Below are 26,757 nucleotides of genomic sequence, written 5' to 3'. Positions count from 1 at the left end.
TGTTAAGAAAAACGATCAGAGTTAACGTTTCGGGTAGGGGGAACCCTTCCTCAGAACCGATCTGAGGAAGGGTCACCCGACCCGAAACGTTAACTCCGATTTTTTTCTTCACAGATGCTGCCAGACCTGCTGAGCTTTTCCAGCAACTTATGTGGTAATGAATCTTTGTAGTTCTCTACCACAGAAGGCTGTGGAAACTCAGTCATTAAGTGCAAGAGAGCAATTGATTCTTTCTAGTTACTAATGACATCAAGAGATACTGGGATTATATGGGAATACTGCATTGAGGCAGATGATCATCCATATCTTTAGAATAGAAAAACAGGCTTGAGGATCTGAGTGGCCTCCACATGTCAACTTCCCGCAACAGACAACCAACAGCAATGAGTTTGATCAAGTAAGAAATGCTATTTGGTCCTGACCAACACTCTCTTAATTTCTTGTGTTGCTGCATGGACCTCTGAAGTCCACATACGGTAGTGGTTTCACGAAGTGGAAGTCATCCATTGGCACACAAACATGCAAAAATACTGCTTATAATATCCTGACAATATCTCTACTGAACTACTGAAACCCTGAGAAAATGTACCAATCCCTCAGATGCATGGCCCATTTATGAAACACCGGCAAAGTGATGAAATTCCAAATGACTTCAAAAATGTCAAGATATTCACAAATTTCAATAAAATGCTGGATGGAATGTAGTAACTAAAGATCACAGCATTGTTCTTAACTGTTTACAAAGTCCTAAACAGGTTATTTTCTCAGTTGCTCTTGCCAATTGCTGAGGAGACCCTTCCTGTGACCTAGTGTAACTTCTAGTACACCTGCAGAACAACTGATATAATCATCACTGTACTTCAGTGATGTAACGTCAGGAAAAATGCACAGAACAGAACATTCCTTTTCACATGGCTTCCTTTAATCATAGAATTATAGAATCCCTACAGTGTGGAACCAGGCCCTTCGGCCCAACAAGTCCACACCAACCCTCTGAAGAACATCCTACCCAGACCCAGACCCACCCCCCTACCCTTTCCCCGTAACCCTGCATTTCCCAAGCCTGCACATCTTTGGACTGTGGGCAGAAACAGGAGCACCCGGCAGAAACCCACACAGACACAGGGAGGATGTGCAAACTCCACACAGACAGTCGCCTAAGGCTGGAATCGAACCCAGTTCCCTAGTGCTGTCCAGCAGCAGTGCTAACCGCTATGCCACCCAAAGCATCTTATGCAAATTTTTGACTCAGTGAATTTAACTGTTCTTTGGAAAAGTGCTATAGCTTTATGGATGGACAGACAAGTACAACAAACATCATTCATCCCCTACATAGCAGTATGCAAATAACTTCACTATGCAGTGACTCTACTATAGATACCTTCACTATCAAAAAAAAGCACAAATCCAGGGCACCAGAGTGTCTCAGTGATAACACTGCTGCCTCCCACTGCCAGGGACCCAAGTTCAATTCCAGCCTGTGTGGAGTTTGCATGTTTGTCCCATATCTGTGAGGGTTTTCTCAAGGTGGTCTGGTTTCTTCTCACAGTCCAAAGATATTTAGGTGGATTGGCCATGCTAAATTGCTCTGTGTCTAGGGAGGTGCAGATTAGGTGGATTAGCCATAGTAAATGCAGGGTTACAGGGATAGCGTAGGGGAGCAGGTCTGGGTTGGATGCTCTTCAGAGGGTCAATGTAAATTTTATGGGGAGGATGGCCTGCTTCCACACTGTAAGGATTCTATGATTCTAATCCATGGGGTATACCAACACTATCCTCAAATCTTTCTTGCAGCAACATTCAACTAACTACCAACAGACTCCTTCTGTTGTTGCGATAACTTATTTCACACCAGCGGTAAACTCTTCAACCTCAGCTGGTCGAACGCTAAAACCAATTTAATCACTTTTGTAATAATGTGGAGGTGCCAGTGTTGGACTGGGGTGGACAAGGTCAGAAATCACACAACACCAGATTATAGTCCAACAGGTTTATTTGAAAACACAAGCTTTCAGAGTCTTACTCCTTTTTCAGGTGTTACAGCAGATCTCGAAAGCTTGCGTTTTCAAATAAACCTATTAGACTATAACCTGGTGTCATGCGATTTCTGACTTCTGTAATAGAACTGCAGTGTGCTGACAATGCACGAATTAGCACCGATTCTTACGGACTGCAACAGATAGTTGACATATTCACAAAGCGACTTGCCATGTATTTGGTACATTTGGTCCAAGTTTGTAGAGGGCTTTAGCTGTCCTGTTTTCAAGGCTTCCATTGAAATTCATGAAGAAGTTTATAAAATGGTCTCTCCTTTCCCCTATCAAGTGGCAAGTGGCTCTGTAGAGTGGACCAACGTCTGGTGGTGGCGATGTTGATGAGGTTGTTCTCTGAAGCATGAAATTACTTATCTTGATCTGGATTGAGGCTACGTTTCTCGTAAGTTCCCTAGTATATCCAGTATATCCTGATTAAATCTAATACTAAAATTGGAGTTTAAACCTGTACATTTCAGAACACAATCTTCATTAGCCTATCACTGAGTAGTTTCATATACTTAACCTGTGTTTTCTGACAACACAAAGTAATAATATGGACTGAAATCTTAGCCACACAAGTCAAAATTACCTTCTCCAATGATCTCTTCAACACCAGAAGCTTCTTTATCTGGCATGGGTTTCGGCAGTTTGGATCCTTTCAATACTTCAGAGGACGTTGATACTGACAATGGTTCTGTGTCCTTCTAAACGCAGGGTTTAAATGAAATATTAACCACTACCACGCTAAATACTTCAAAACATGACCTGTAGAACTGGAAATGCTTAACCATAAGCAGGTAATAAATAGAAGAAAGCTGTTCATATTAACATTTGCACAAGCTCACCTCATAAGCTTGTCACAAATATACAACGTTGGAACCCACAAACTCCATTTCAACAAAATGAATTCTAGAATTTTAGTTTTAATAAACAATGGCTTTTCCACCAACTTTCCACATTTTTGATCTTGCAATGACTGAGACTATGTAAGAAAATACATGCACACAAATATATTTTTGCATAGCAAATGAAAAAGTGAGAAGAGTCAAACAAGACCAATTTCAGTCCTAACCCCAACTGTCCATCTCTACAACCTCAAGACTCTGCCAAGAAGTTTTAAAGAATTATCCGAAAAGTATAACCAATATCTATGGATTTGCAGAGAGAAATGCAACGCATCAAAGTAAGGAATTGGATCTGTGCCTATCATCTAAGGGAATGCAAACTACACATTCAGGTGACAGGAATAGCATTTTTTGTGCGCTTGTTGTATGAATATTTAAAGGTTAAAAAATAAAATTCATAAAAGGATCAGCCCAAGCTGAAATAATGCATCCTAGTCTGGGTATCACACTTGAGAAGCAAAGCAAAGGTTTGGAGACAACACAGATTTGCAAAACAGTTCCAGCGATGAGTAATTAAAGTAATGGACTGACTAGAGAAGCTAGGATTTTTATCTTTCGATCAAAGAAGGTCAGGATGAGGTTTGGATCAAGTAAATACAGTAAATAAAGTAAAACCTTTTCCAATGACTAAAGGAGTCAGTAACTAGATAGCATAAATTGAAAGCAGTTGGGAGAAGAACGACCAAAAAAATAATTTTTAATACAAACATGACTAGGATTTGCAAAACACTGCCCAATAGGCTAGTGGACACAGAATGAATAATAGCCTTCAAAAGGAAAGAAAAATAGCTTGAAGGAAAGCAAAATATAGGGAAATTGAGAATGAGCAGGACAGTAGAATTAAGAAAATTGCTTTTCAAAATAACTAGCATTGTTTGATAGGCAAAATGACCTCCTTCTGTATTGTGTTTTTCCATGATTCAATTAAGTCAACTAGAATGAATAAGCAAGCCAGAATACAGATTTTAAATTTCAATGGCTTATATCTACATACCTGTTTCTTTAAGACAGGCAGGTTATATGGTGCAGGACCAAGAGCTAATTCAAACACTTTATCAGAGTACGGGACGGTTTTCTCTATATTCTCTCGAAATTTGGGATCCCACTTTGCATACAATATAGTGCCACCTAGGCCACCTCCAATAAACAGGACGGTTCCTCCCACTATTTTGCCTGCTGAGGTTCTACGAATTAAAGAAAAACAAACCAGCTAGTAAAAGGGCAATAATACATTTCGAAAAGTAATACATTTCTAACTACTATAATATTCTTTCACAGAAGTTGGCCACATTCTGTCCAGTTACATGCTCCCAAGTAATAACAGAAGTCAATTGATAAGAGCAGACTATAGGTTTGTTATGCAGTACCCACCTAAGAACTGCTTAAATAAATTAATTTGAACATTAAACTAGATGCAATATCTTATTGAAGTCAATATTTTAAAATGTATTCTGTAAAATTATTTAATATATTAAACCAATCTCATTTTTGGATTGCCAACAAATTATGCTGTAGGATTTTTTTTTCACTTCACAATTGATATGACTATTTTTTACAATGCTAAAGTTCCAGAATCCAATATAGATACTACAACAATAAGCAATCAAATAATAGATTGGCATTGCTCAGTCTGTCTTGGGAGCACTAAAGCAAAGATTCCTCCACAATGACAAGGAGGAGAAAAAACTGTCAGAACAAATATATTCTATTCTTGCACTTCACAAAGTATCAATAAAAAAGGCCCAGAACCAGATGATCCATCATGCTATCCCGTTCGTGCGTTACAACAATCGATAACTGCCCCAACCACGGAAGAGTTTTGCTCAGATCAAGCACATTGCCCTTTTATTTGGAGGGAAAGAATATTCAAATAATTTTAACACATTAAATAATTAGAAATAAGTAATTTTTATACGACAATTTTATTTTCAGCTAATATATCATACATACCCCGTACTACTCCCAGTTGTGTACCCACGGCATTGTCGCAAAGGATGAAGCTGTGATTTACCACAAAGGCACTTCTATAGGAAACAGGAAAAGAGAACAGTTTAATAAAGAAGGAAATCTTTACCCAAGAAAGAATTTACCATCCCTCAAAATGCTAGACTCAAAAGTTTTCATTTTACAATATACTATAGACTGAGTTAAGGGAACTGGTTTGGTATACAACAGTCACATGCATGCCTCCCTATTAATTTCAGCTAACCACATGAAACATTTAAAATAAGCAGGACTTTACCAGTAGGACTTTAAAGTAGTTAATAAACAGACAGCATCCTAGTAAACCTTTTCTGCACACCTTCCAGGTTCTTGACATCCTACTTAAAGATTGTGGTTAGGAAGAAAGGCACAGACCTAAAACATAAACACTGTTCTTCATTGCACAAATGGTCTCAGGTTTGCCACAGCTCCCTTTTATAAATACAAGAGGGTTCCTGATTTTCCAATTTTCTAACCACCTCAACAACATACCGTCTTACTTTTAAAAGGTACAGCAATACAAGCTCCAAGGTCTCTGTTCTTCAGGCAGTAACACTTAGATTACATTACCTCTTCAAGTGTTTCATACTTAACAATTCAGTTTAATACAGGTAAGTGTAATGTGTCTCCCCATTTAACCATTTTACATCCTCTTGAAACCTATTGCAAACATGCTATTTAGTGCCGCAAAGTTGACTACTTACTAATGTTCGTAAACTGTCCTAACTATATAAAAGTGCAGTTATATAAAACAACACAAGGAAAGCGATGATCCTAAATCCAACCCCACGGGAATACACTTACAAAGAGTTTACTACTTTTTACCTATCAGTTTGCCAATTTTATAACCACATTATTGCAGCCTCTTTAATAAGACGTGCATCTATTTTCTGTAATTGCCCATTATGAAATATTTTATCAAGTACCTTCTGAAATTCATTACCTTGACCAAGCCTCTTTGCAACTAGAGAAATGAATCATACTTAACTACAGCAAATCCACACTGACTGACCTTTGCTAGCCTGTGTCTCTCCAACTGAAAATTAATTTTGTTCATGAGTATTGTCTCTAGTGGCTTTGATTTTGATTTTATTCTCAGGTGTACTGAAATACAGTGAAAAGCTTTGTTTACGAATGGTACAGGCAGATCACAACAAGCAATGGATATACAAATAAAAAAGACTTAGAGGCCTACAGGTTACATTATTTGAGTGAGCAATTACAAGAAATGTTAGAGTTAGATCTGCTGTAGGAACTCTCAAGGAGTCATCTGGTGTTGGCACCAGCTTTATAGGACTGAATGCTGGCAGTTGGTGGTTAAGAAAGTCTAATTTTTTTGTATAAATCTAATTTTGTTTGTGGCAGAGTTTTAACAAGGTCTCCATTGGAAGAGTAGTTGGGCTTAATGTGTTAAATAATCAACTCTAACCGTTCCTCTGCAACTGGGAGAAAAAAAAGTGCTGGAGAAACTCAGCAGATCTGGTGGCATTTACAGAGCCAGAAACAGAGTTAACAATGAGTCCAATGATTCATCTTCAAGTCAGTGCCTTCAGAAGCCCAAGCCTCTCCTGCCTGCCACTGTCCTAGAGGGCGAAGGATGTGGTTGAAGTAAGCTTTATTCAAAGAACTGTGCTGAGTGGGGAGTTTAGTGAAGGGAGAGGAGAGGTGCCATTTTTGTTCTATTCTATTTCCAGTAAGTTCATTGGTTGATAAGAAATTGCTTTTAGGGTCTGTCTTTAAATTGCTATGTATTAGAAAATTATATTATTTTTAAAGTAGCAGCAATATTTGGGTTTAACTGAGAAATACCAAGAATAAGAGAAAGTCAGGGCAAATGTAATATATTGATACAAGCAATATCAAGTAGAAAAAAATTAATGTAGGAAAAGTAAAAACATGGCAGCAGTGCTTGGTCAAATGGAATGCAACATGAGGGAAGTCCTGAACCCCACTGGTGTCCTAGATGACCAAATGTGCACAAAGTGCTGCCAGCTGCAAAAAAGCTGGACTCCAAGTTTCAGAGGTGACTGGAGTCACTGTAACACACCAGTGAAGCTGAGGGTTACATGGATAGCACCCTCAGAAATGGTCACAATGCAGTTAAAGGGCCTTGAAGCAGAAAGGGAATGGGTGACTGCTAAGCTGTCCAACAGAAAAAGGCAGGTAGTGCAGAAGCCCCTTGAGCTCTCATTCGAAGAGTAGTTTTTCATTTTTGAAACTGAAGAAGGAGTGGCTCCTCAAGGTGTGCAATCAGAGGTATTATGTTCCAGAGCAGCTACAACACTGGTATCTATCTGACAATGTGGAAAATTGCCCAGATATATCCTGTATACAAAAACCAAAATTCAACCAAGCCAATTACCATCCCATCAATCTACTTTTCTTCATCAGTAATGTGACGGAAAACGTCATCAACAATGCTATCAAGCAACAGTCAAGAAGCCTGAAACCATCTGACAAAGCAGTCAGCTTGACTGGCACCACAGCCACTCCATCACCACCGCTGCTCAGGAGCAGTAGTATGCACTACTTACAAGATACACTGCAGAAATTCATCAAGGCTCCTCATATAGCATCTTCCAAACACAAAACTACTACCATCTGGGAGGACATGGGCTGTAAGTACATGGGATAACCACCACTTGCAAATTTCCCTCTAAGTCAGTCACTGTCCAGACTTGGAAATATATCACCATTCCTTTAGTGTTGCTGAGTAAAAATCCTGGAACTCTCTCCCTCACAGCATTATGGGTGCTCAAACCACTGCAGTCTTTTTGGTTTTTAAGAAAGCAGCTCACTACCACCTTCTCGAGGGCAACCAGGGATGGGCAATTAATGCTGGCTCAGAGAAGTCCACATCCTTGAATGAATTATAGTTAAGAAAAAAGCAATTTGCTTAAGACACCTTCCAGTAAAATACATCATGCGCCACTTAAGCAATATCCAGTACATGCTAACGTAAAACAGGTATTAATCACGTACAAAAGTCACCATCCTTTCTGCTGCATTACCAAATAACAAACTTGTGTACTCTCAGACTTAGGCAATTCATCCTGCTATATCTGCTCTCTTTCATAGCCTCCCAAAATCCATCTCATCAACGTTTTTCTCCCCTCATTTCTTACAATCATCATGCAATCATTACAAATCTTTCAAAGTTATTCATCATATTACAGAACAATGAAAATGCAACAAATAGCAATGCAATTAAAAATATTTAGTGGTTGGGGTTGTGGCACGTGTGTTGGCAAAAGTTGGTCTAAAGAATAGAAGTCAATCAGCCAAATATAGGCATCTAACAGCATACATTAATAAAAGAGAATATTCTGCTTTTAAGCCCACATCATGATCACCATAAATAATACTCATCCTCAACACTGTCTTCCCACAACAATACCACATCCTAAACTCTACCGATCCTTACCTTGCACATGTTAAACAAAAATGCATCCTTAGGTCTCTTGCTGAGCAAATTCCAGAGTTTCACAAACCCTTCGACAAAACTTCCCTTCATTTAGACTGGCCAAACTAAATCTGGGACTGTGATACTGGCCCTATATCCATCAGGTAAGAGGCATACCTACTCTGTCAGTGCCTTAAGATTTTATATATGTCAAAGATGCACTCATTCTTCTAAACTCTAGGGAACGCAGGGATCCACTCAACCTTTCCTCATAGATTAATCCTTAATTCCAGAATTAACGAACTTTTCCTGAAATCCTCAAGTTTAACTGGGAAAATGTTTGAATCTATCATTAAGGAAGAAATAGTGAGACATCTAGACAGAAATTGTCCCATCTAGCAGATGCAGCGTGGGTTCATGAAAGACAGGTCATGTTTAATTGATTTACTGGAATTCTTGGAGGACGTTGCGAGCACCGTGGACAATGGGGAACAGGTACATGCGGTATATTTGGATTTCCACAAGGCATTCAACAAGGTGTTGCACAAAAGGCTGCTGCAAAAGATAAGAGTGCACGGTGTTACGGGTAATCAATTAGAATGAAGATAGAATTGGTTAACTAACAGAAAGCAAAAAATGGGGGTAAATGGGTGTTTTTCTGGTTGGAGATCAATGGAGGTCAGTGGTGTGCCTCAGGGATTAGTATTGGGACCGCAACTGTTTAATGTGGAGCTGAGGACCAAGTGTAGTGTGTCAAAGTTTGCAGATGACACTAAGATGAGTAGTAGAGCAAAACGTGCGGAGGACACTGGAAGTGTGCACAGGGATACAGATAGGTTAAGTGAGTGGGCAAGGGTCTGGCAGATGGAGTACAATGTTGGTAAATGTGAGGTTATCCATTTTCATAGGAATAACAGCAAAATAGACTATTATTTAAATGGTGAAAAACTGCACCAGAGTTGAGAGGGTTGGCTTATGAGGAGATATTGAGTAGACTGGAACTATGCTCATTAGAATTTAGAAGAATGAGGGGGGAATCTTATAGAAACTTATAAAATTATGAAGAGAATAGATAAGATAGGAGCAGGGAGGTTGTTTACACTGGTGGGTGAAATTAGAACTAGGGGGCATTGCCTCAAAATGAGAAACAGATTTAATAATGAGTTGAGGAGGAACTTCTTCTCCCAAAGGGTTGTGAATCTGTGGAATTCCCTGCCTAGTGAAGCAGTTGAGGTTACCTCATTGAATGTTTTTAAGGCAAAGTTAAATATATTTTTGAAAAGTAAAGGAATTAAGGGTTACAGTGAGTGAGCAGCTAAGTGGAGCTGAGTTCACAAAAAAAATCAGCCATGATCTTACTGAATGGCAGAGCAGGCTCAATGGGCCAGATGGCCTACTCCTGCTCCTATTTCTTATGTTCTTACGTAAAACAACTGCACCTTTCCTTATGTAAGGAAATTACTGTGCATATTACATCAGTATAGACTTACCTACATAAGACCCTACATAACTGCAGTAAAACTTTTCTTCTCGGATATTCCAATTAGAACAGAACTGCATAACAACTAGGAGCAGGAGTAGGTAATTCAGCCCCTTGAGCCTGCTCCACCATTCAATACAATCATAGCTGATTTCATCTTGGCCTCAATTCCACTTTGCTACCCACTCCCAATAACTCTCCAACTAATTAAAGATCTGTACATCTCCTCCTCAAATTTATTCAATGTCAAAGCATCCATCACACTTTGGAATTGTGAATTCTACAGATATTGAGAGAAGTAATTTTGTCTCGACTATTTTAAAGCTGCTACCCTTTATTCTAAAACTATGACTTCTCATTCCAGATTGTCCCACAAGAGGAAACATCCTTTCTACATCTAGTTTGTCAATCACCTTTAGCATTTTACATACCTCAATTAGAACACCTCTCATCCTCCTAAACTCCAGAAGTATAGGCCTAAATTGCCCAAAATCTCTTCTCAAGACAAACCCCTCTCCTCTGGAATAAATATAGGGAGAATCTCCTCTCACCTGCCTCCAATGCAACTACATAAAACATTTTGACGCAATAGTGTGTGCAGGTCTGATTGCCACACTATCGAAAGTAAGTGGTTACACAGGAGATGGTGCACAGGAGATTCACCAGGTTGTTGTCTGGGATGAAAAGTCCCAGTTGTGAGGAGAGACCATTGAGGCTGGGTTTGTCCGGGGAAGGTTTGACTGGGAAGGTTTTGAGGGGACTTTATGCTCAGTATGCTGAGAGTGCAAATGACAGGAGGAACACTTGGTCACTTTCTTAACCTCTTGTCCCTGTCCTGGGAGTGTTGGATGGGGACAGTGTCTGGAGGGCTTTGTTTTCCGTTTGAGTTCAAACGGGTAGTGGAACCCTTCTGTATTTTGGCCCCTTGTTGAACCTGACCTGGGAGTGTTTGATGGGGATGGTGTCAAAGAAACTTTCAGTTTACTTTTAGTTTCAAGAGTAGGGGGAGTATGTTATCCGTGCTCAAACCCATGCTGTCACTGTCCCAAAGGTATTTGATGAAAACAGGGTTCCAGTCATTTTACTTTCAGTTCAAAAGAGTCAAGGGAACTTTCATTGCAGTTCATTTTTAGTTCAAGGGATAGAGGAAGCTTTACTCTGTACTCATCAGTGTGCTGCTGCTGTCTCGGGAATATTGGTTGGGGGTGGAGTAAAGGGAACTTCACCTCCTGTTTGCTTCCCGTTTAAAACAGTATGATTAGCTTCACTCGGTATTTAATCCCATGCTGTCTCTGTCCCAGGTGTGTTTGATGGGAATAGTGTCAAGGGACTTTGCTTTGAGTTTACATGTAATTCAGAGTGCAGGGAGAATTTACCTCTGTATTCAAGCCCATGCCGTCTCCTACCCTGGAGTGTTAGACGGTGACAGTGTCGAGGAAACCTTACTTTTAGTTCAAAAGAATAAGGAGAACTTTCCATTTACTTCACGTTTAAAAGGGTAGGCTGGATTTCTTTACCTTTGCACAGAGAAGGCTGAGGGGGTATCTGATTAAGGTGTACAAAATTATGCTAGGCACAGACAGGGTAGATCGTGAGAATCTTTTCGCCGTGGTGGATGTGTCTAAAAACAGACAGCACAAGTTAAAGGTCAGGAGTAAGTAGTTTACAGGAGATCTGAGGAAACATATATTCCACCAGAGGGTGGTAGAAATTTGGAACATGCTGCCTGAGAGGGTAGTGGAGGCAGGTACTCTTACAATTTAATATTTACATTTAAGCAGCATTGGGAAGAGCACTCAAAATGACAGGACATAGTAGACTATGGAGCAAGTGCAGGTAAAACGGGATAATGTAGTTTAGTGGTTATTGGTCAGGATAGATGCGATGGGTCAAAGGGCCTGTTTCTATGCTGTATGACTCTATCCCTCCTCAAGTAAGGACACCAAAACTGCATGCAATACTCCAGGTGTGGTCTCTCTAATGCCTTGTACAGCTGCAGCGAAACTTCCCTACTTACAAACTCTATTTCTTTAGCAACAAATGTCAAAATTTCATTTGCCTTATTACCTGCTGTATGCTGCATACTGGTTTTCTGTGATTCACTCAAGAGGACACCCAGATCCCTTTGCACCAAAGCACTGTGAAGTTTCTCTCCATTTAGATAAGTTGCTTTTTCATTCCTCTTATCCACATTAAACTCCAGCTGACAAATTTCACCTAACCTATCCGTATCCACCTGTAAATTTCTTATTTCTTTGTTGCAACTTATTTTCCCGCCTATTTTGTGGTCATCTACAAATTTAGCTATAGTACCTTCTATCCTGCATCCAAGTCAGGAAATCTGCCATGGTCACTTAGTCTGGCCAACATGTGACTCCAGACCCACAGCAATGTGGTCAACTTTCAACTACCCTCTGAAATGGCCAGGCAAGCACCTCAGTCATACTAATCGCTATGAAGTGTCAACAAAGAAATGAAACCCAATGGATCAACTGGCATCAACATAGACACTGGAAAATCCAACGGCAGAAACAAGACTGGCAACTCTGCAAAGTTCTCCTTCTAATATCTGGGGGCTACTACCAAAATTAGGAGAGCTGACTCATTGATTTGTCGAGCAACAGCCTGACATTGTCTGTAAGGTATGATTTGGTGAGTGTTACTATGTCCAGACACACCACCACCACCCCAGGATGAGTCCTGTCTGGCAAGACAGACACAGCACAGCCCAAAAAGTCAGCAGGTGCTTATCCTGGGAGTCCTCAACATTGACTCCGGACCCTATGAAGTTTAATGGCTTCAGGTTAAATATGGGCAAGGAAACCTCCTGCTGACTACCACATAGCATTCTCCCTCGGCTGATGAATCAGTACTTTATCACATTGAACAACACTTGGAGGAAGCACTGAGGGTGGCAAGGGCACAAAACGTACACTTGATAGGGGATTTCGATGTTCACTAAGAGTGGTTTGGCAGGAGCATTACTTATCGAGCTGGTCAGGTCCTAAAAGACAGTTGTTAAACTGGGTCTGCAGTAACAAGAGGAAAAACATACCTGACCTCATCCTTACCAGATGACAGCTGCAGACACATCAGTCCATGACAGTATTGGTAAGAGTGGCCACCTCAGTCTTGTGGACAAAAGTCCCACCTTCACATTGTGAATACTTTCCATCATGTTGTGTGGCACTATCACCAGGGCAAATGGGACAGACTTCAAACAGATTCTAGCCAATCATGGATAACACCATGTGGAGTGGGAGGAACACAGCAAGCCAGGCAGCATCAGAGGAGCAGAAAAGTTGACATTTCAGGTCGAGACCCTTTTTCAGTTCCTCTGATGCTGCCTGGCCTGTTGTGTTCCGCCAGCTTTACACTGTGTTATCTCTGACTCCAGCATCGACAGTTCTTACTATCTCTTCTAGCAAATCAAGACTTGTATACATGAGGATGCATAGGAATATCAACTACAGAATTGTACTCCAGCATAATCTGCAACCTCTGGTCCAGCATATAACCCACTCAACCATTACCATCAAGCCAGGGGAGGGATGAATTCTGGTTCAATGGAGAGTACAGGAGAGCATGCCAGGAGGATTACACAATGTTCAACACCATTTGCAACTTCTCAGATATTGATGCAGTCCATGTTCAAATACAACATCTGGAAAATATCCAGGTTTGGGCTGACAAGTGACAAGTAACATTTACACCACACAAATGTTAAGCAATGACCATCTCCAAAAAGAGACAATCACTTGACATTCAATGATGTTACTATCATTGAATCCCCCACTATCAGCATCCTTGGGGTTAACATTGACCAGAGTCCAGTCAACTGGACTCACCACAAAAACACAGTGGCTGCAAGAGCAGGCCAGAGGTTAGGAATACAGAGATAAGTAATTCACCTCCTGATTCCCCAAAGCCTGTGCACCATCTATAAGGCACAAGTCAGGAGTGTGCTGGAATACGCTCCACTTGCTGGATGGGGCAGCTCCAACACACAAGACTGACACCAGTTCTGGTCACTCAGTTATGGGAAGGCTGTTATTAAGCTGGAAGAGGTTCAGAAGAGATTTATCAGGGTGTTGCCACGTTTGGAAGGTTTTGAGTTATAAATGAGAAGCTGGGACCTTTTTCCAATGGAGCATAGGAGATTGACAGGCGACCTTATAGAAGTTTACAAAATAATGAGAGGTACAGATAGAGTTAATGATAATTGTCTTCTCCCTAGGATGGGGGATTTCAACACTAGAGGGCACTTTTTTTAAGGTGAGAGGAGAGAGGTTTAAAAAAGACACGGGGGCAAATTTTTTTGTTTTTTTTTAAACACAGGGTGGTTTGCGTGTGGAATGAACTACCTGAGGAAGTGATGGATGCAGGTACAATTACAACTTTTAAAAGACATTTGGATAAGTACAAGAATAGGAAAGGTTTGGAGGTATACGGGCCAGGAGCAGGCAGGTGGGATTAGTTTAGTTTGGGATTATGTCCTGCATGGACTGGCTGGATCGAAGGGTCTGTTTCCGTGCTGTATGACTCTAAGACAGAGCAACCCACTTGATTAGCACTACATTCATAAGCATCCACTCTCTCTCTACCACTGATGCTCAGTACCAGCAGTGTAAACTATCTACCAGGCGCACTGCATAAATTAAAAGATCCTTATACAGCACCTTCCAAACCCACGACTAACTAATCGAGAAGGACAAGGGTACCACATACCTGGGAACACCACAATGGCAAGTTTCCCACCAATCCACTCGCTATCCTAACTTTAAAATATATTGTCACACCTTCAGTGTCGCTGGGTCAAAATCCTGGAATTGCCTCTCCAAGGGTATTATGAGTCAACCCACAGCATAGGAACTGTAGCAGTTCAAGAACATAGCTCACCACAAGCTTCTCAAGGGAACCTAGGGACAGGCAATAAATACTGGCCAGCCAGCGACACTCATGTCCCATGAAAGAACAAGAAAAAATTTGTTGTAGGTAGACAGACAATACCGTCAGGGGTAAAGGTGGTGAGATTACCAGATTTTTGACTCATCAACATTAAAAAGAATAGCAATATATTTCCAAGTCAGGATGGCGAGTATCTTGAAGGGTAATTTGTAGGTTCCCATGCATCTGCTGCTCTTCACCAGGTGAGGGTAGTGGTCCTATGTATGCATCCTTCTTTTTCTTTATTAAACTCTCAATTTCCTTTGACATCCAGGGCTCCCTGGACTTACTGCCCTTGCCCTTCACTCTTAAAGGAACATTCTGACATTGAATTCTCACAATATTACTTTTAAAAAAAACTTCTACTTTCCAAATTTAGACTTACCTGAAAATAGCTATTCCCAGTTTATGTTTGCAAGATCCTAACTATATTGAAAGTGGCTTTCGCCAAATTCAGACACAACTTCTGCACAATCTTTATCCCTTTCTAGAATGACTTTGAAACTTGTTACTATCCCCAAAATGCTCACTCACAACTTCATGGCCGACTTCATTCCCTCAAATTAGGTCTAGTACTACTCCTCTTTAGTAGGATTATCTACAAGCTGGTACAAAAAGCACCACCCGATCTAATCCTTTCACACTAAGACAAAAGCAGTTCATGTTAGCAAACTAAAATTCCAATTATAACCTGTTTCTCTCACACCTTTCTGTGATTTGCCTATATCTGTTTCTCTATCCTGACTGTTGGGAGGCCTATAGTACAATCTCTGCAAAGCAAATGTCCCTTTTATATTTCTAAATTCTACCCAGATTGGCTCATTTGAAGATCCTTCTAAGACACCCCCCCTCATTACTGCAGTGATGGTTTCCTTTATCAGTAGTGAGGAAATGTTGGTGCCTATTATAAAGGTTGTAAAAATAAAACATTTAGAAATACATAACAATTAAACAGCATCAGCTGGGCTTCACAAAGAGGAAATCATGCTTGACAAATTTATTAGAATTCTTTGAGGAGATACTAAGAAGGACAGATAAAGGGGAAGTCATGAATATAATGTATTGGGATCTTCAGAAGGGGTTTGATAAGGTACCACATATTTGGTTACTTGATAAGAACCCATGATGTTAGTATATTAGCATGGATAGAGGACTGGCTATCTAATAGAAAACAGAGTTGAATAAGGAGGGCACTTTCATGCTGGCAACCTGCAACTAGTGATGTGCCGCAGGATCAGTGTTGGGGCCATAATCACTTATAGTATATAATAATGACTTGAATAAGCAATATGAATGTACTATAACCAAGTTTATGGATGAAACAAAGATAAGTGGGAAGGCAATAATGAGAATGCCAGAGTCTACAAAGGGGTAGTGACAGGTTAGGCAAGTGTACATAAATCTGGCACACGGAAATGTGAGGTGATGCACATTGGCAGGAAGAGTAGAGGAGCGGACTATATTTAAATGGAGGAAGATTGCTGAAAGCTACAGCATAGATGGACTTGGGAACCGTCATACGGAGATCACAAAAAGCTAAATACAAATTCAACAGGTGACAGGGAAGGTAATTATTTTATACTCCATTCCCGTTGAAATAATCACATTGAATGGTGGAGCAGATTCAGTGGGCTGAATGGACTACTCCTACTCATAAGTTAACCACCTGAACAAGCGGGACTAAGCTGCAAACTCACAACATTTAAGATGCACCCGAATGTGCGCTTAAAATGCCAGGGCATCGTAAGCTATCTACCAAGTTGCAGGTGCAGCAGGCAGTCAAGAAAGCAAAATGGTATGTTGGCCTTCATATTGAGAAAGGATTCGAGTACAAGAGCAGGGATATCTTGCTGAAATTATACAGGGCCTTGGTGAGACCATGTCTGGAATATAGTGTGCAGTCCTGGGGAAGGATGCTCTCAGACAGCATGGACATGGTGGGCCAAAAGGCCTGCTTCTATGCTGCACGACTTTATTATCTATTGTTATTTAATTTGTTTTTCTAAAGAATATACAAAATTAAACCAAATAAATAAAAGTTAAGAGATGAACACTTCTTAAAAGAGACACTATTAAAACAAAAATCAAACATCCAAATTTCAAATTTAAATTAGAAACATCCTTGTGGAAATGCACACTAGTCCCTCAGCTGTCACAAGACGCAGGAGCAGAAGTAGGCCAATCAGCCAATTGAGTGAGATTGTCACCGAAAGCTTTTTAATCTGTAAGTGCATCAATAGTTTCTGCAGTCTTAAATATACTTAACATCCCAACCTCGATAGCCCCCTGCAGTAAAGAATATCAGAAAGGAGAAGAACAAACAGCTCCCATTCCTGGACATCATGGTAGAGCGCAAGACAAAAGGGGAACTCCAAACGAAAGTACACAGAAAAGCCACACACACAGACCAGGTACTGAACTTCAACAGTAACTATCCTAACACACACACACGAAGCTGCGTACGAACACTATTTAAATGGGCAACAGCACACTGCAGCAACACAGAACTACGTAGAGAGGAAGAAGAATACCTCTTCCAGGTTTTCAAAGATAATGGATATCCAAAAAACCGGGTCAGAAGATGCCTACACGAACAACATTAGGAAGATACTACACTTTCCTGACACACTCATCACACTACCCTACATCAGGAACACATCGGAACTAACCATAAGACTCCTTCGACTGCTGGGCATCAGAATGGCACACAAACCCACATCAACCCTACAACTGCTCACCCAAACCAAAGACCCACTCCCCGCTATGGACAGGACCCTGCAGAGGCTGTGAGAAACGCTACATTGGACAAAGAGGAAGGAAACTAACAACGAGGGTACACGAACACCAACTGGCTACAAAAAGACACGACCAATACTCACTCATCTCTATCCACGTGGATAGGGAGAACCACCAATTCGACTGGGACACCAAAATCCTGGGACAAGCTAAGCAGAGACAGGCACGGGAATTCCTAGAAGCCTGGTACTCCACAAAGAAAGCCATTAATAAACGCATAGAACTCGAAGGAAAACCGAAAGTGAGGCAATCCAGCTCAACGGACTCCAGAGTTTAAAAACCAGGTGGGAAAACACACCGGCGCTTCATCGGAAGCTGCACTGATGATGTTACCCAGCAGGGTAATGAAACGTCTGCAGAACAACAAACCAGCTCGGCGAGCCAATCAACTGCAATACCACAGATTTACAACTCCCATCAGAAATTCCTCCTCATCTCTATTAAATGGGTGATCCTCCACTGTGAAATTTTGCCCTCCGGTTCTAGACTCTTGCAAAATGGGAAACAACCTTCCAGCATCTATGTTGTCACGTCTTCCAAGAATCACACAGACTTTCACAAGTTGCAGAAAGCTTCAAGTGTGTCAGTGAACACCGCATGCTCCTCCTCCAAGGACACCCAGGCACGGTCGTAATTACAGAAGATAGACAAAGTCAGGTGGTACAAACAACTAATGTTGTAATTAATAAATGCTCTGAAAAATATCTACATCCACTTGATACAAGTGAGAACTATACAAAGTAAGCTTGATCATTTTGTACTGCAGATTCAAATTACAAATCCAAACCATGCAACGTACAATGTACCAACTGCAAAGTATGAAACATTACCAGCTTAAAAACTCAAGTCTATTTCTTCTCAGTTCTGAAGAAAGGTCAACCCTGTTATGATCCCGCAATGTTAACATGTTAAAAAGTCAGATTCCAGAGGAAAATGTAGCTTGATAGACCCTAACTTTGTTCTTTTTGTTTAGAACAGTGGAGGTCCAGCACTGAACACATTCACAAGTGTACATTTAACAAGGGAGTAACAAACCATACAACACTAAACAACATTCCACAAAAGTTTCAGTAACATCAAAATTATTCTGCATTTACAATATTCTTTTTATTCCAGCAATGGCAAATCTCAAAGATTCACCACCATCTCCATGCTTGGCTGCTTGTGCAGACTGGCACAAGTGCAACCTGTTTCCTTCTGGTGAATTCCAGGGTATTCAGTTGATGCTTTTCTGCAGATAGTATGAGACACCTGAGACACCTAAAATAAATTATAAACTAAACACTATCTACAGAATTTGGAGTTTCCCTAAACTCGGTTGTCAGCAGTGCTGCAGGATTGCTTACTAGAGTATTTAATATTCTTGTTTCCAATTTCTAGCACAATCTGAAACCTCATTGCTTGAGAACAATTTTTGTCTACTTTTTTTTACAAATGCACTGAACAACGAATCCCCCATCTATTCACTTTAAGGATTGTAAAACCTCATCACAAATGGATGTATAGAAAAAGACTGCCAAATTTCCGGGTACAAAGCCCACAAAACAACCCTCACAATGAAACTAAAACTTCCTACCAAAAAATACAAAATATAAATTAAACTTGAAGTTATATCTTGTTCCTAATATCCTGAAAACTTAACTCTACCTTCACAGACCTGTTGAGTTTTCCCAGCCTTTGCTGTTTTCACACCTATTGCATTTGCAGTATTTTATTTTAGGAACATTACTGACATGGTTACTTATGTAGACCATTTATGATTATTGTTTTAATCAACCTTGTTGGACATATTATGACACAATGCTGTGCCAAGTACTACTTGAACTCAAACTTTCTGGCCTAGAAATAGAGACACTACCACCACACCACAAAAGCCCTTATTGAGAATCCCATCGATCACCAGGCATATTCAATTTACTCTGGCCCATCAAGCAAAAGTCAACTTTACAATTAGACTAATGTTACACTGATGGTACATTATCATTTTTTTCTCTGCTGCACATAAGAGAATTACATTAAGAACAACAGTGATAAGGCTAAACATTGTTTCCCTCCTCCCACAATGTTAATATCTTTAAACAAAAGCTTTACCTAAGCCATGTGCTGATTTGACTTGTCCCACCCATATTATTTTCAATGTAGGTCTCAGTCTTCAATTCACAAAAGAAATAACTTTCAACTAAAATACCATTACTCTGAAATATATACAGTAGATTTCCAAACTCTTTGACGAATGTTTTGGCATTCCGAGATCCGTAATTTCACATATTGAACTAATATATTAAAGTACATGGGAAATCAGGAAAGTTGAAAAGAAAATACAAGAACTGAAAAGTCTTAAAACAAAATGGGCTCATGCTTTTTCCTCGTCAATATACACGACGTTACTATATTCATGTACAAGGTCACGCCGTTTTCTCTGTAAAAATGTGATCATTTAAGAGTCTCGCCTTCCTCTTCATCGCCAGTTTGGGGGGGGGCGGGGGAAGAAGACGTACGACAGCAAATGCGTCTTTAATTTAAGTGACAAATATCAAGTCTGGTTTTTCTTCTTTTCCCATCCAGAAACCTGTATTTCCCACTCGTGTCATTGTTGCTCAACCGAGCTTGATTTCTCCCCGGGACACCACCCCCCTTTTCATTGCTGATTGGTCGGTAGTCTAGAACTGCCTCTGCCGATTGGTGCAAACTTGCGTCAATCGCCGCCTCACCCGGACAACTGGGGTAGGTTGAACTAACGGCCTGATTCCAGCTTCTCCCCCCACACCCCAAACCCAGCCCCTCTCTCTCCTGTCAATGGTTCACCGTCAGGTGATTGGGAAGCGGCGACCCTAGGCAAGGACACTCCAGAGACAGCAACAAAAGGAAATATCTTCTGTCAGGCCTGTTTAATGTCAGAATCGATCCGTCTCGCCCGGTCTTTCCTACCTTCAGCGGCGGAGCTACTTTCCATGAAGCCCTCAACATTTTCCCTTAAACTCTCGACGGTTTTATGTTCTTCGATGAAGAAAAGTACTCCGCTGTACCGGATCAGAACATTTTTTTTTTACAAAAAACATAGACAGTTAGAGACTAATGTGCAGCCCAAGACCTGACTCCCTCGCTCTAAGGCGGGAGTGACCGTGTTGACCGCTTTCCGTACGATCGAGGCTGCGCCACACCAATGCGCATGCGCCCGCCCCCGCTGCTCCGTCTAACTTGGTCCTGGCATCCCCCACAACCAACCTTGATGGCTGCTGAAGGCACATTTTCTCTTTCCAGGGCTCTTGTGGTGCAGTGCTCGTATCTCTACCTCTGAGCGAGTAAGCCCCAGTTCAAGTCACACTTGCTTAAGGAAGATGTGTATCTCTCTCTCTCTCTGTAACCCTGCAATCTGACGAGTGATTTGCCCATTGGGAATCATCGTCCACTTACCACTCCCCCCATACAGTGCACTCTGAGATGCTATCTACCTCCATCAAAACCCCTAAGGATAATTTTATAGCACAGAAATAAAGCCATAAAACACAGAAGAAGTAGGCCATTGAGCTCATCAAGTTTGCTCTGCTGAGCTGATAATCCTCAATTCCACTTTCCTGCTTTATCCTCATAACCCTTGATTCCGTTGCTGATGAAAATCTATCTCAGCCACGAATATATTTAATAACCCAGCCTTAATAGCCCTCTGTGGTAAAGAATTTTTCAGATTCTCTACTAAATCTGCCCCTTTGGCATGCATTCCAATGCCACCTCACTCGAAGAGCCATATCCATTCAATCCCAGTGCCCTGACATTTTTCCCTACCCCTTTTAAGATTATTCAAGCACTTATCCACCTGTGCTTTGTAAGTTTTGATAAATTCCGCTTCACCATTGCTTCTCACATCCAGGGAAATAAAATAAATGATGCTCAGACTAATGGATGCTGGTAAGATCAATGTGGATGCTTACGACCACCTCCTCAAAGGCAACTAGGGATGATCAGTAAATGCTAGCCCACTAGTGAACCCTACATCCCATAGATGAATATGGAATAAAAAAATGAGAAGAACTGAGGAACCGTAAAGGAACCAAAGCTACAATAGGTGTCATATATAGATCACTTGGTAGCGGCTCAGAAGTGCTAGATTGTATAAATATTTAAATTTGGCAACTATGTAGCAAAGGCAGAGTAGTATTAATGGGGGATTTTGATCCTAACATAGACTGGGAGGGACAGACAAGCACCTGCCAGAATGGTTGTGAATTTCTAGATAGTTTCGGGATAGTATCCTATGTCAATATGTCTTGGATGCAACAATGGGACAAACAATATTGAATCTAGTAACGAGCAATGAGCCTCATTTAATTAGTGACCTGGTTGTTCGTGAGCATTTGCCAAATAGTGATCATAGCACGTTTGAGTTTCATGTAGTGTTTGTAAGAGATAAGCAAAGATTGGATACTAGAATTTTGGATTTAAATAAGACAGATTTTAAAGGGATGCGGCAGAGACTATCCACAGTGAACTGGGAAGCTCTGCTAATACGTAAAACAGCCAAAGAACAGAGGAAGGCATTCAAAGAAACATTTACTGCAATTCAGAAGCAATTTATATGCATATAAAGGAAAAGCTACACCTCATAAAAGAAAACACAACCATGGACAGTTAAGGAGGTAAGGGGCAACATAAAATTAAAAGGGGCTTATAAAAACACAAAGAAAGTACAGATTCCACAGAATTGGACAAATGTACAGACCAACAAAGCAGCTTATAAGAGCTAGCTGGACCAGCATTTATTGCCCAACCATAATTGCCCAGAGGGCAGTTAAGAGGGAATCACATTGTTCTGGGTCAGGAGTCATATATAAGCAGATAAGGACAACAGTTTCCTTCCTTTAAAGGCATCTAGATGAGTTTTTCCTGTCAATTAACAATGGTTTCATAGCCATCATTAAACTCTTAATGCCAGTTTTGCTTTTTATTGAATTCAATTCCTCCATTTGCTGTGACAAGATTTGAACTCAGGTCCCAGAACATTACTGTGTCTCTGGATTAATAGTTTGGTGATAATACCACAAGGCTGTTGCCTCCCCAACCTTCTCAACAGACCACAAAAATGACCAGGAGCTTCCAATTGCCTGCCACTTTAATACACCACCATGTTCCCATGCCAATGTTTCTGTATCAGGCCTGCTGCAGTGCTCCAGCAAAGCTCAACACTTGGAGAATAACACCTCATCTCTGCTAAGGCACCTTACATGAAGTTAAACAGTTTCAGAATATGAACACCCCCTTTCTTGTCTATTACCTACCCCAAAACCCCAGGTCCTGTCTTGAAATATGTTGGCTGTGCTGAAAGCAACCTATTTTCAATTATTCATTGCCTATAAAGTGATTCGCCATAAATACAGGCCCTTCAGTCCAACCTGGCTATACTAACCATCAAAACCCAAACTACACTAATCCCATTTACTTGTACTCAGTTCATAGTCTACTATGCCCTGGTATTTAAGAACTCACCCCGATGCTTCTTAAATGTTGTGTGCCACCATCCTCTGAGGCAGCATGTTCCATGTTTCTAGCATCCTCTGGGTGAAAAAAATTCTCAGATCTCTCCTAAGCTGTTTACTCCTTGCCATAAACATGTGCCCTCTGGTATTAGACATGTCTGCTAGGTGGAAGAAATTCTCATGATCTACTCCATCTATACCTGTCATTGGAGCTATGATGCTGTGGCCATTACAGATACATGGATAACAGGGGCAGGAATGGCCGTTGGATGTTCCGGGGTTTACATGTTGCAAAAGAAATAGGGTGGGAGGTAAAAGAGGTGGGGGTGTGGCATTGCTAATCAAGTATGGTATCACAGCTGCAGAAAGGGAGATTGTCGGGGACGGTTTGTCTACTGAGTCAGTATGGGTGGAAATCAGAAACAGGAAAGGGGCAGTCACTTTATTGGGAGTTTTCGATAGACCCCCCCAATAGCAACAGAGGAACAGATTGGGAGGCAGATTTTGGAAAGGTGCAGAAGTAATAGGGTTGTTGTCATGGGTGACTTCAACTTCCCTAATATCGACTGGAACCTCTTAAGTGCTAATAGTTTGGTTGGAGCAGATTTTGTCAGGTGTGTCCAGGAAGGATTTCTGACTCAATATGTAGATAGGCCAACTAGAGGGGAGGCCATATTAGATTTAGTGCTTGGCAACGAACCAGGCTAGGTGTCAGATCTCTCGGTGGGAGAGCATTTCGGTGATAGTGATCACAACTCCCTGACCTTTACTCTTGTCATGGAGTGGGATAAGAGCAGACGGTGTGGGAACGTATTTAATTGGGAGAGGGGGAATTACAATGCTATTAGGCAAGAACTGTGGAGCATAAATTGAGAACAGATGTTCTCAGGGAAATGCACAACAGAAATGTGGAGGTTGTTTAGGGAGCAGTTGCTACAGGTACTGGAGAGGTTTGTCCCACTGAGGCAAGGAAGGGATGGTAAGGTGAAGGAACCTTGGATGACAAGACATGTGGAACATCTAGTCAAGAGGAAGAAGGAAGCTTACTTAAGTTTGAGGAATCAAGGATCGGACAGGGCTCTAGGGGGTTACAAGGTAGCCAGGAAGGAACTGAAGAATGGACTTAGGAGAGCTAGAAGGGGGTATGAAAAAGCCTTGGCAGGTAGGATTAAGGAAAACCCCAAGGCATTCTATACTTATGTGAGGAACAAGAGGATGGCCAAAGGGATAGTAGAGGGAACTTGTGCATGGAGTCGGAGGAGGTAGGGGAGATCCTTAATGAATATTTTGCTTCAGTATTCACCAGTGAGAGGGACCTTGTAGTTTGTGAGGACAGCGTGAAATAGGCTGATATGCTCGAACAGGTTGATGTTAGGAAGGAAGATGTGCTAGAAATTTTGAAAAATATGAGGATAGGTAAGTCCCCTGGGCCAGATGGGATATACCCAAGGTTAGTACAGGAAGTGAGGGAAGAAATTGCTGCGCCTTTGGAAATGATCTTTGCGTCCTCACTGTCCACTGGAGTAGTACCTGATGATTGGAGGGTGGCAAATGTTATTCCATTGTTCAAGAAAGGGCATAGAGATAATCCTAGAACTTATGGACCAGTCACTCCTACTTCTGTGATGGGCAAATTATTGGAGAGGATTCTGAGAGATAGTATTTATGATTATTTGGAAAATCACGGTTTGATTAGAAATAGTCAGCATGGCTTTGTGAGGGGCAGGTCATGCCTCACAAGCCTTATTGAATTCTTTGAGGATGTGACAAAACACATCGATGAAGGTCGAACAGTGGATGTGGTGTATATAGATTTTAGCAAGGCATTTGATAAGGTTCCCCATGATAGGCTCATTCAGAAAGTAAGGAGGCATGGGATCCAGGGAAATCTGGCTGTCTGGATACAGAATTGGCTGTCCAATAGAAGACAGAGGGTGGTAGTAGATGGAAAGTATTCAGCCTGGAGCTCGGTGACCAGTGGTGTCCCACAGGGATCTGTTCGGGGACCTCTGCTCTTTGTGATCTTTATAAATGACCCTTGGATGAGGAAGTGGAAGGGTGGGTTAGCAGGTTTGCTGATGACACGAAAGTTGGTGGAGTTCTGGATAATGTGGAGGGCTGTTGTAGGTTACAACGGGACATTGACAGGATGCAGAGCTGGGCAAACAAATGGCTGATGGAATTCAACCCGGAAAAGTGTGAAGTGATTCATTTTGGAAGGTCAAAATTGAATGCAGAGTAAAGGGTTAATGGCAGGATTCTTGGCAGTGCGGAGGAACAGAGGGATCTTGGGGTCCACGTCCATAGATCTCTCAAAGTTGCTACCAAGTTGATAGGGTTGTTAAGAAGGCGTACGGTGTGTTGGCTTTCATTGGCAGGGGAATTGAGTTTAAGAGCCATGAGGTTATGCTGCAGCTCTATAAAACTGTGGTTAGACCACACTTGGAATATTGTGTTCAGTTCTGGTCACCTCATTATAGGAACGATGTGGAAACTTTTGAGAGGGTGCAGAAGAGATTTATTAGGATGCTGTCTGGACTGGAGGGCAGGTGTTATGCAGAAAGATTGAGGGAACTAGGGCTTTTCTCATTGGAGGGAAGACGGATGAGAGGTGTACAAGATGATGAGAGGCATGGATAGAGTGGATAGCCAGAGACTTTTTCCCAGGGCGGAAATTACTATTATGAGGGGGCATAATTTTAAGGTGATTAGAGGAAGGGCTGGGGAGATGTCAAAAGTAGGTTCTTTACACAGACAGTGGTGGGCATGTGGAATGCACTGGCAGCGGTGGTAGTGGAGTCAGATACATTAGGGACATTTAAGTGACTCTTGGATAGGCACATGGATGACAGTAAAATGTACAGTATGCAGGGTAGTTTGATCTTAGAGTCGGATAATAGGTCAGCACAACATCGTGGGCTGAAGGGCCTGTACTGTACTGTACTGTTTGATGTTCTATTATTTTGTATACCCCAATCAGATTCCCCTTAGCCTGCCCCACTCCACGGAAAACAAACCCAGGCTATCAAATCTCTTAACTTCTATACTTCCCTGGCCTGCTGTCAACAATCCCTTTGTATGCCCACCCTATTATCTCTCTTGGCTCCCTCTCCACCTACCCACTCACTCCTTTCTCCCACTCATACCACCTTTTCCTATCTACTTCTAGTTCTGGAGAAGTGTCAATGGTTTCAAAACATTAACACTATTTTTTCTCCACAGATGCTGCCAGACCTGCTTAGTTTCTCTTGCAATCCCTGTCTTTGTTTGTTTCAGTTCTCCAGCACATGCAGTTCTTTATTTTATTCTCAACAGTCTGGCAGATTTGTAGCCAGACATGGAAGTTGCAATTATGATTTTCATTATGTCTCACTAAGATCTCCAGATTTTAAGAGCATTAGGAATCAATTGTTGATATCGCACCAGTTTACTAAAAACAAGCTTTCAGTATAAATGCACAAAGTTCGATGTCGGCTGTCTCTTCTGTAGCAAATGGTGATAAACGTTTATGAAATATTACAGATGTTAAAGTTGTGCTAATGTTTAATTATTTATTTCTTGAAATGTTCAAGAGTCTCCTGGACAAAGAAGGAGGTTCCACATTATAACCACGACTTCCCTCTTGAATTCTGACAAGACTTGAGGGCATAGCTCAGGATGACAGATAAAACAACACTAAATAGAGTTAGAGACAACAAGGTGCAGGGCTGGATGAACACAGCAGGCCAAGCATCTG

General features: G+C 41.2%; 1 protein-coding gene and 1 long non-coding RNA gene across 7 annotated transcripts in view; one reads left to right on the top strand and one right to left on the bottom strand.

Moving 5' to 3' along the window:
- immt (inner membrane protein, mitochondrial (mitofilin)) overlaps nt 1–20,692 on the bottom strand; it is a 51,893-nt gene extending 31,201 nt beyond the window's left edge. For 3 of the 6 annotated variants that reach the window (XM_048596764.1, XM_048596797.1, XM_048596789.1), the window contains exons 1-4: nt 20,479–20,691; nt 4,892–4,965; nt 3,936–4,125; nt 2,626–2,740 (exon numbers count right to left, since the gene is read on the bottom strand). In XM_048596764.1, the coding sequence (XP_048452721.1) occupies nt 2,626–2,740; nt 3,936–4,125; nt 4,892–4,965; nt 20,479–20,517 (418 nt within the window). In that variant the 5' untranslated portion in view covers nt 20,518–20,691. Of the gene's footprint in view, nt 1–2,625; nt 2,741–3,935; nt 4,126–4,891; nt 4,966–20,478 lie in introns of all 6 variants that reach the window. The other 3 variants (XM_048596781.1, XM_048596773.1, XM_048596804.1) reach the window with 3 other exon arrangements.
- A 23-nt stretch (nt 20,693–20,715) lies between these two features.
- Nucleotides 20,716–26,757, top strand: part of LOC125483121 — a 9,424-nt gene continuing 3,382 nt past the window's right edge. Inside the window, exon 1 of the long non-coding RNA XR_007262090.1 lies at nt 20,716–20,852. This is a non-coding gene — a long non-coding RNA (uncharacterized LOC125483121). The remainder of the gene's footprint in view (nt 20,853–26,757) is intronic.

This window comes from Rhincodon typus, chromosome 1 (genome assembly GCF_021869965.1).
Source record: "Rhincodon typus isolate 14 chromosome 1, sRhiTyp1.1, whole genome shotgun sequence".
Taxonomy (NCBI): domain Eukaryota; kingdom Metazoa; phylum Chordata; class Chondrichthyes; order Orectolobiformes; family Rhincodontidae; genus Rhincodon; species Rhincodon typus.
The sequence above is the reverse complement of the archived record's forward strand: the minus strand, read 5'-3'. Positions and strand labels throughout refer to the sequence as shown.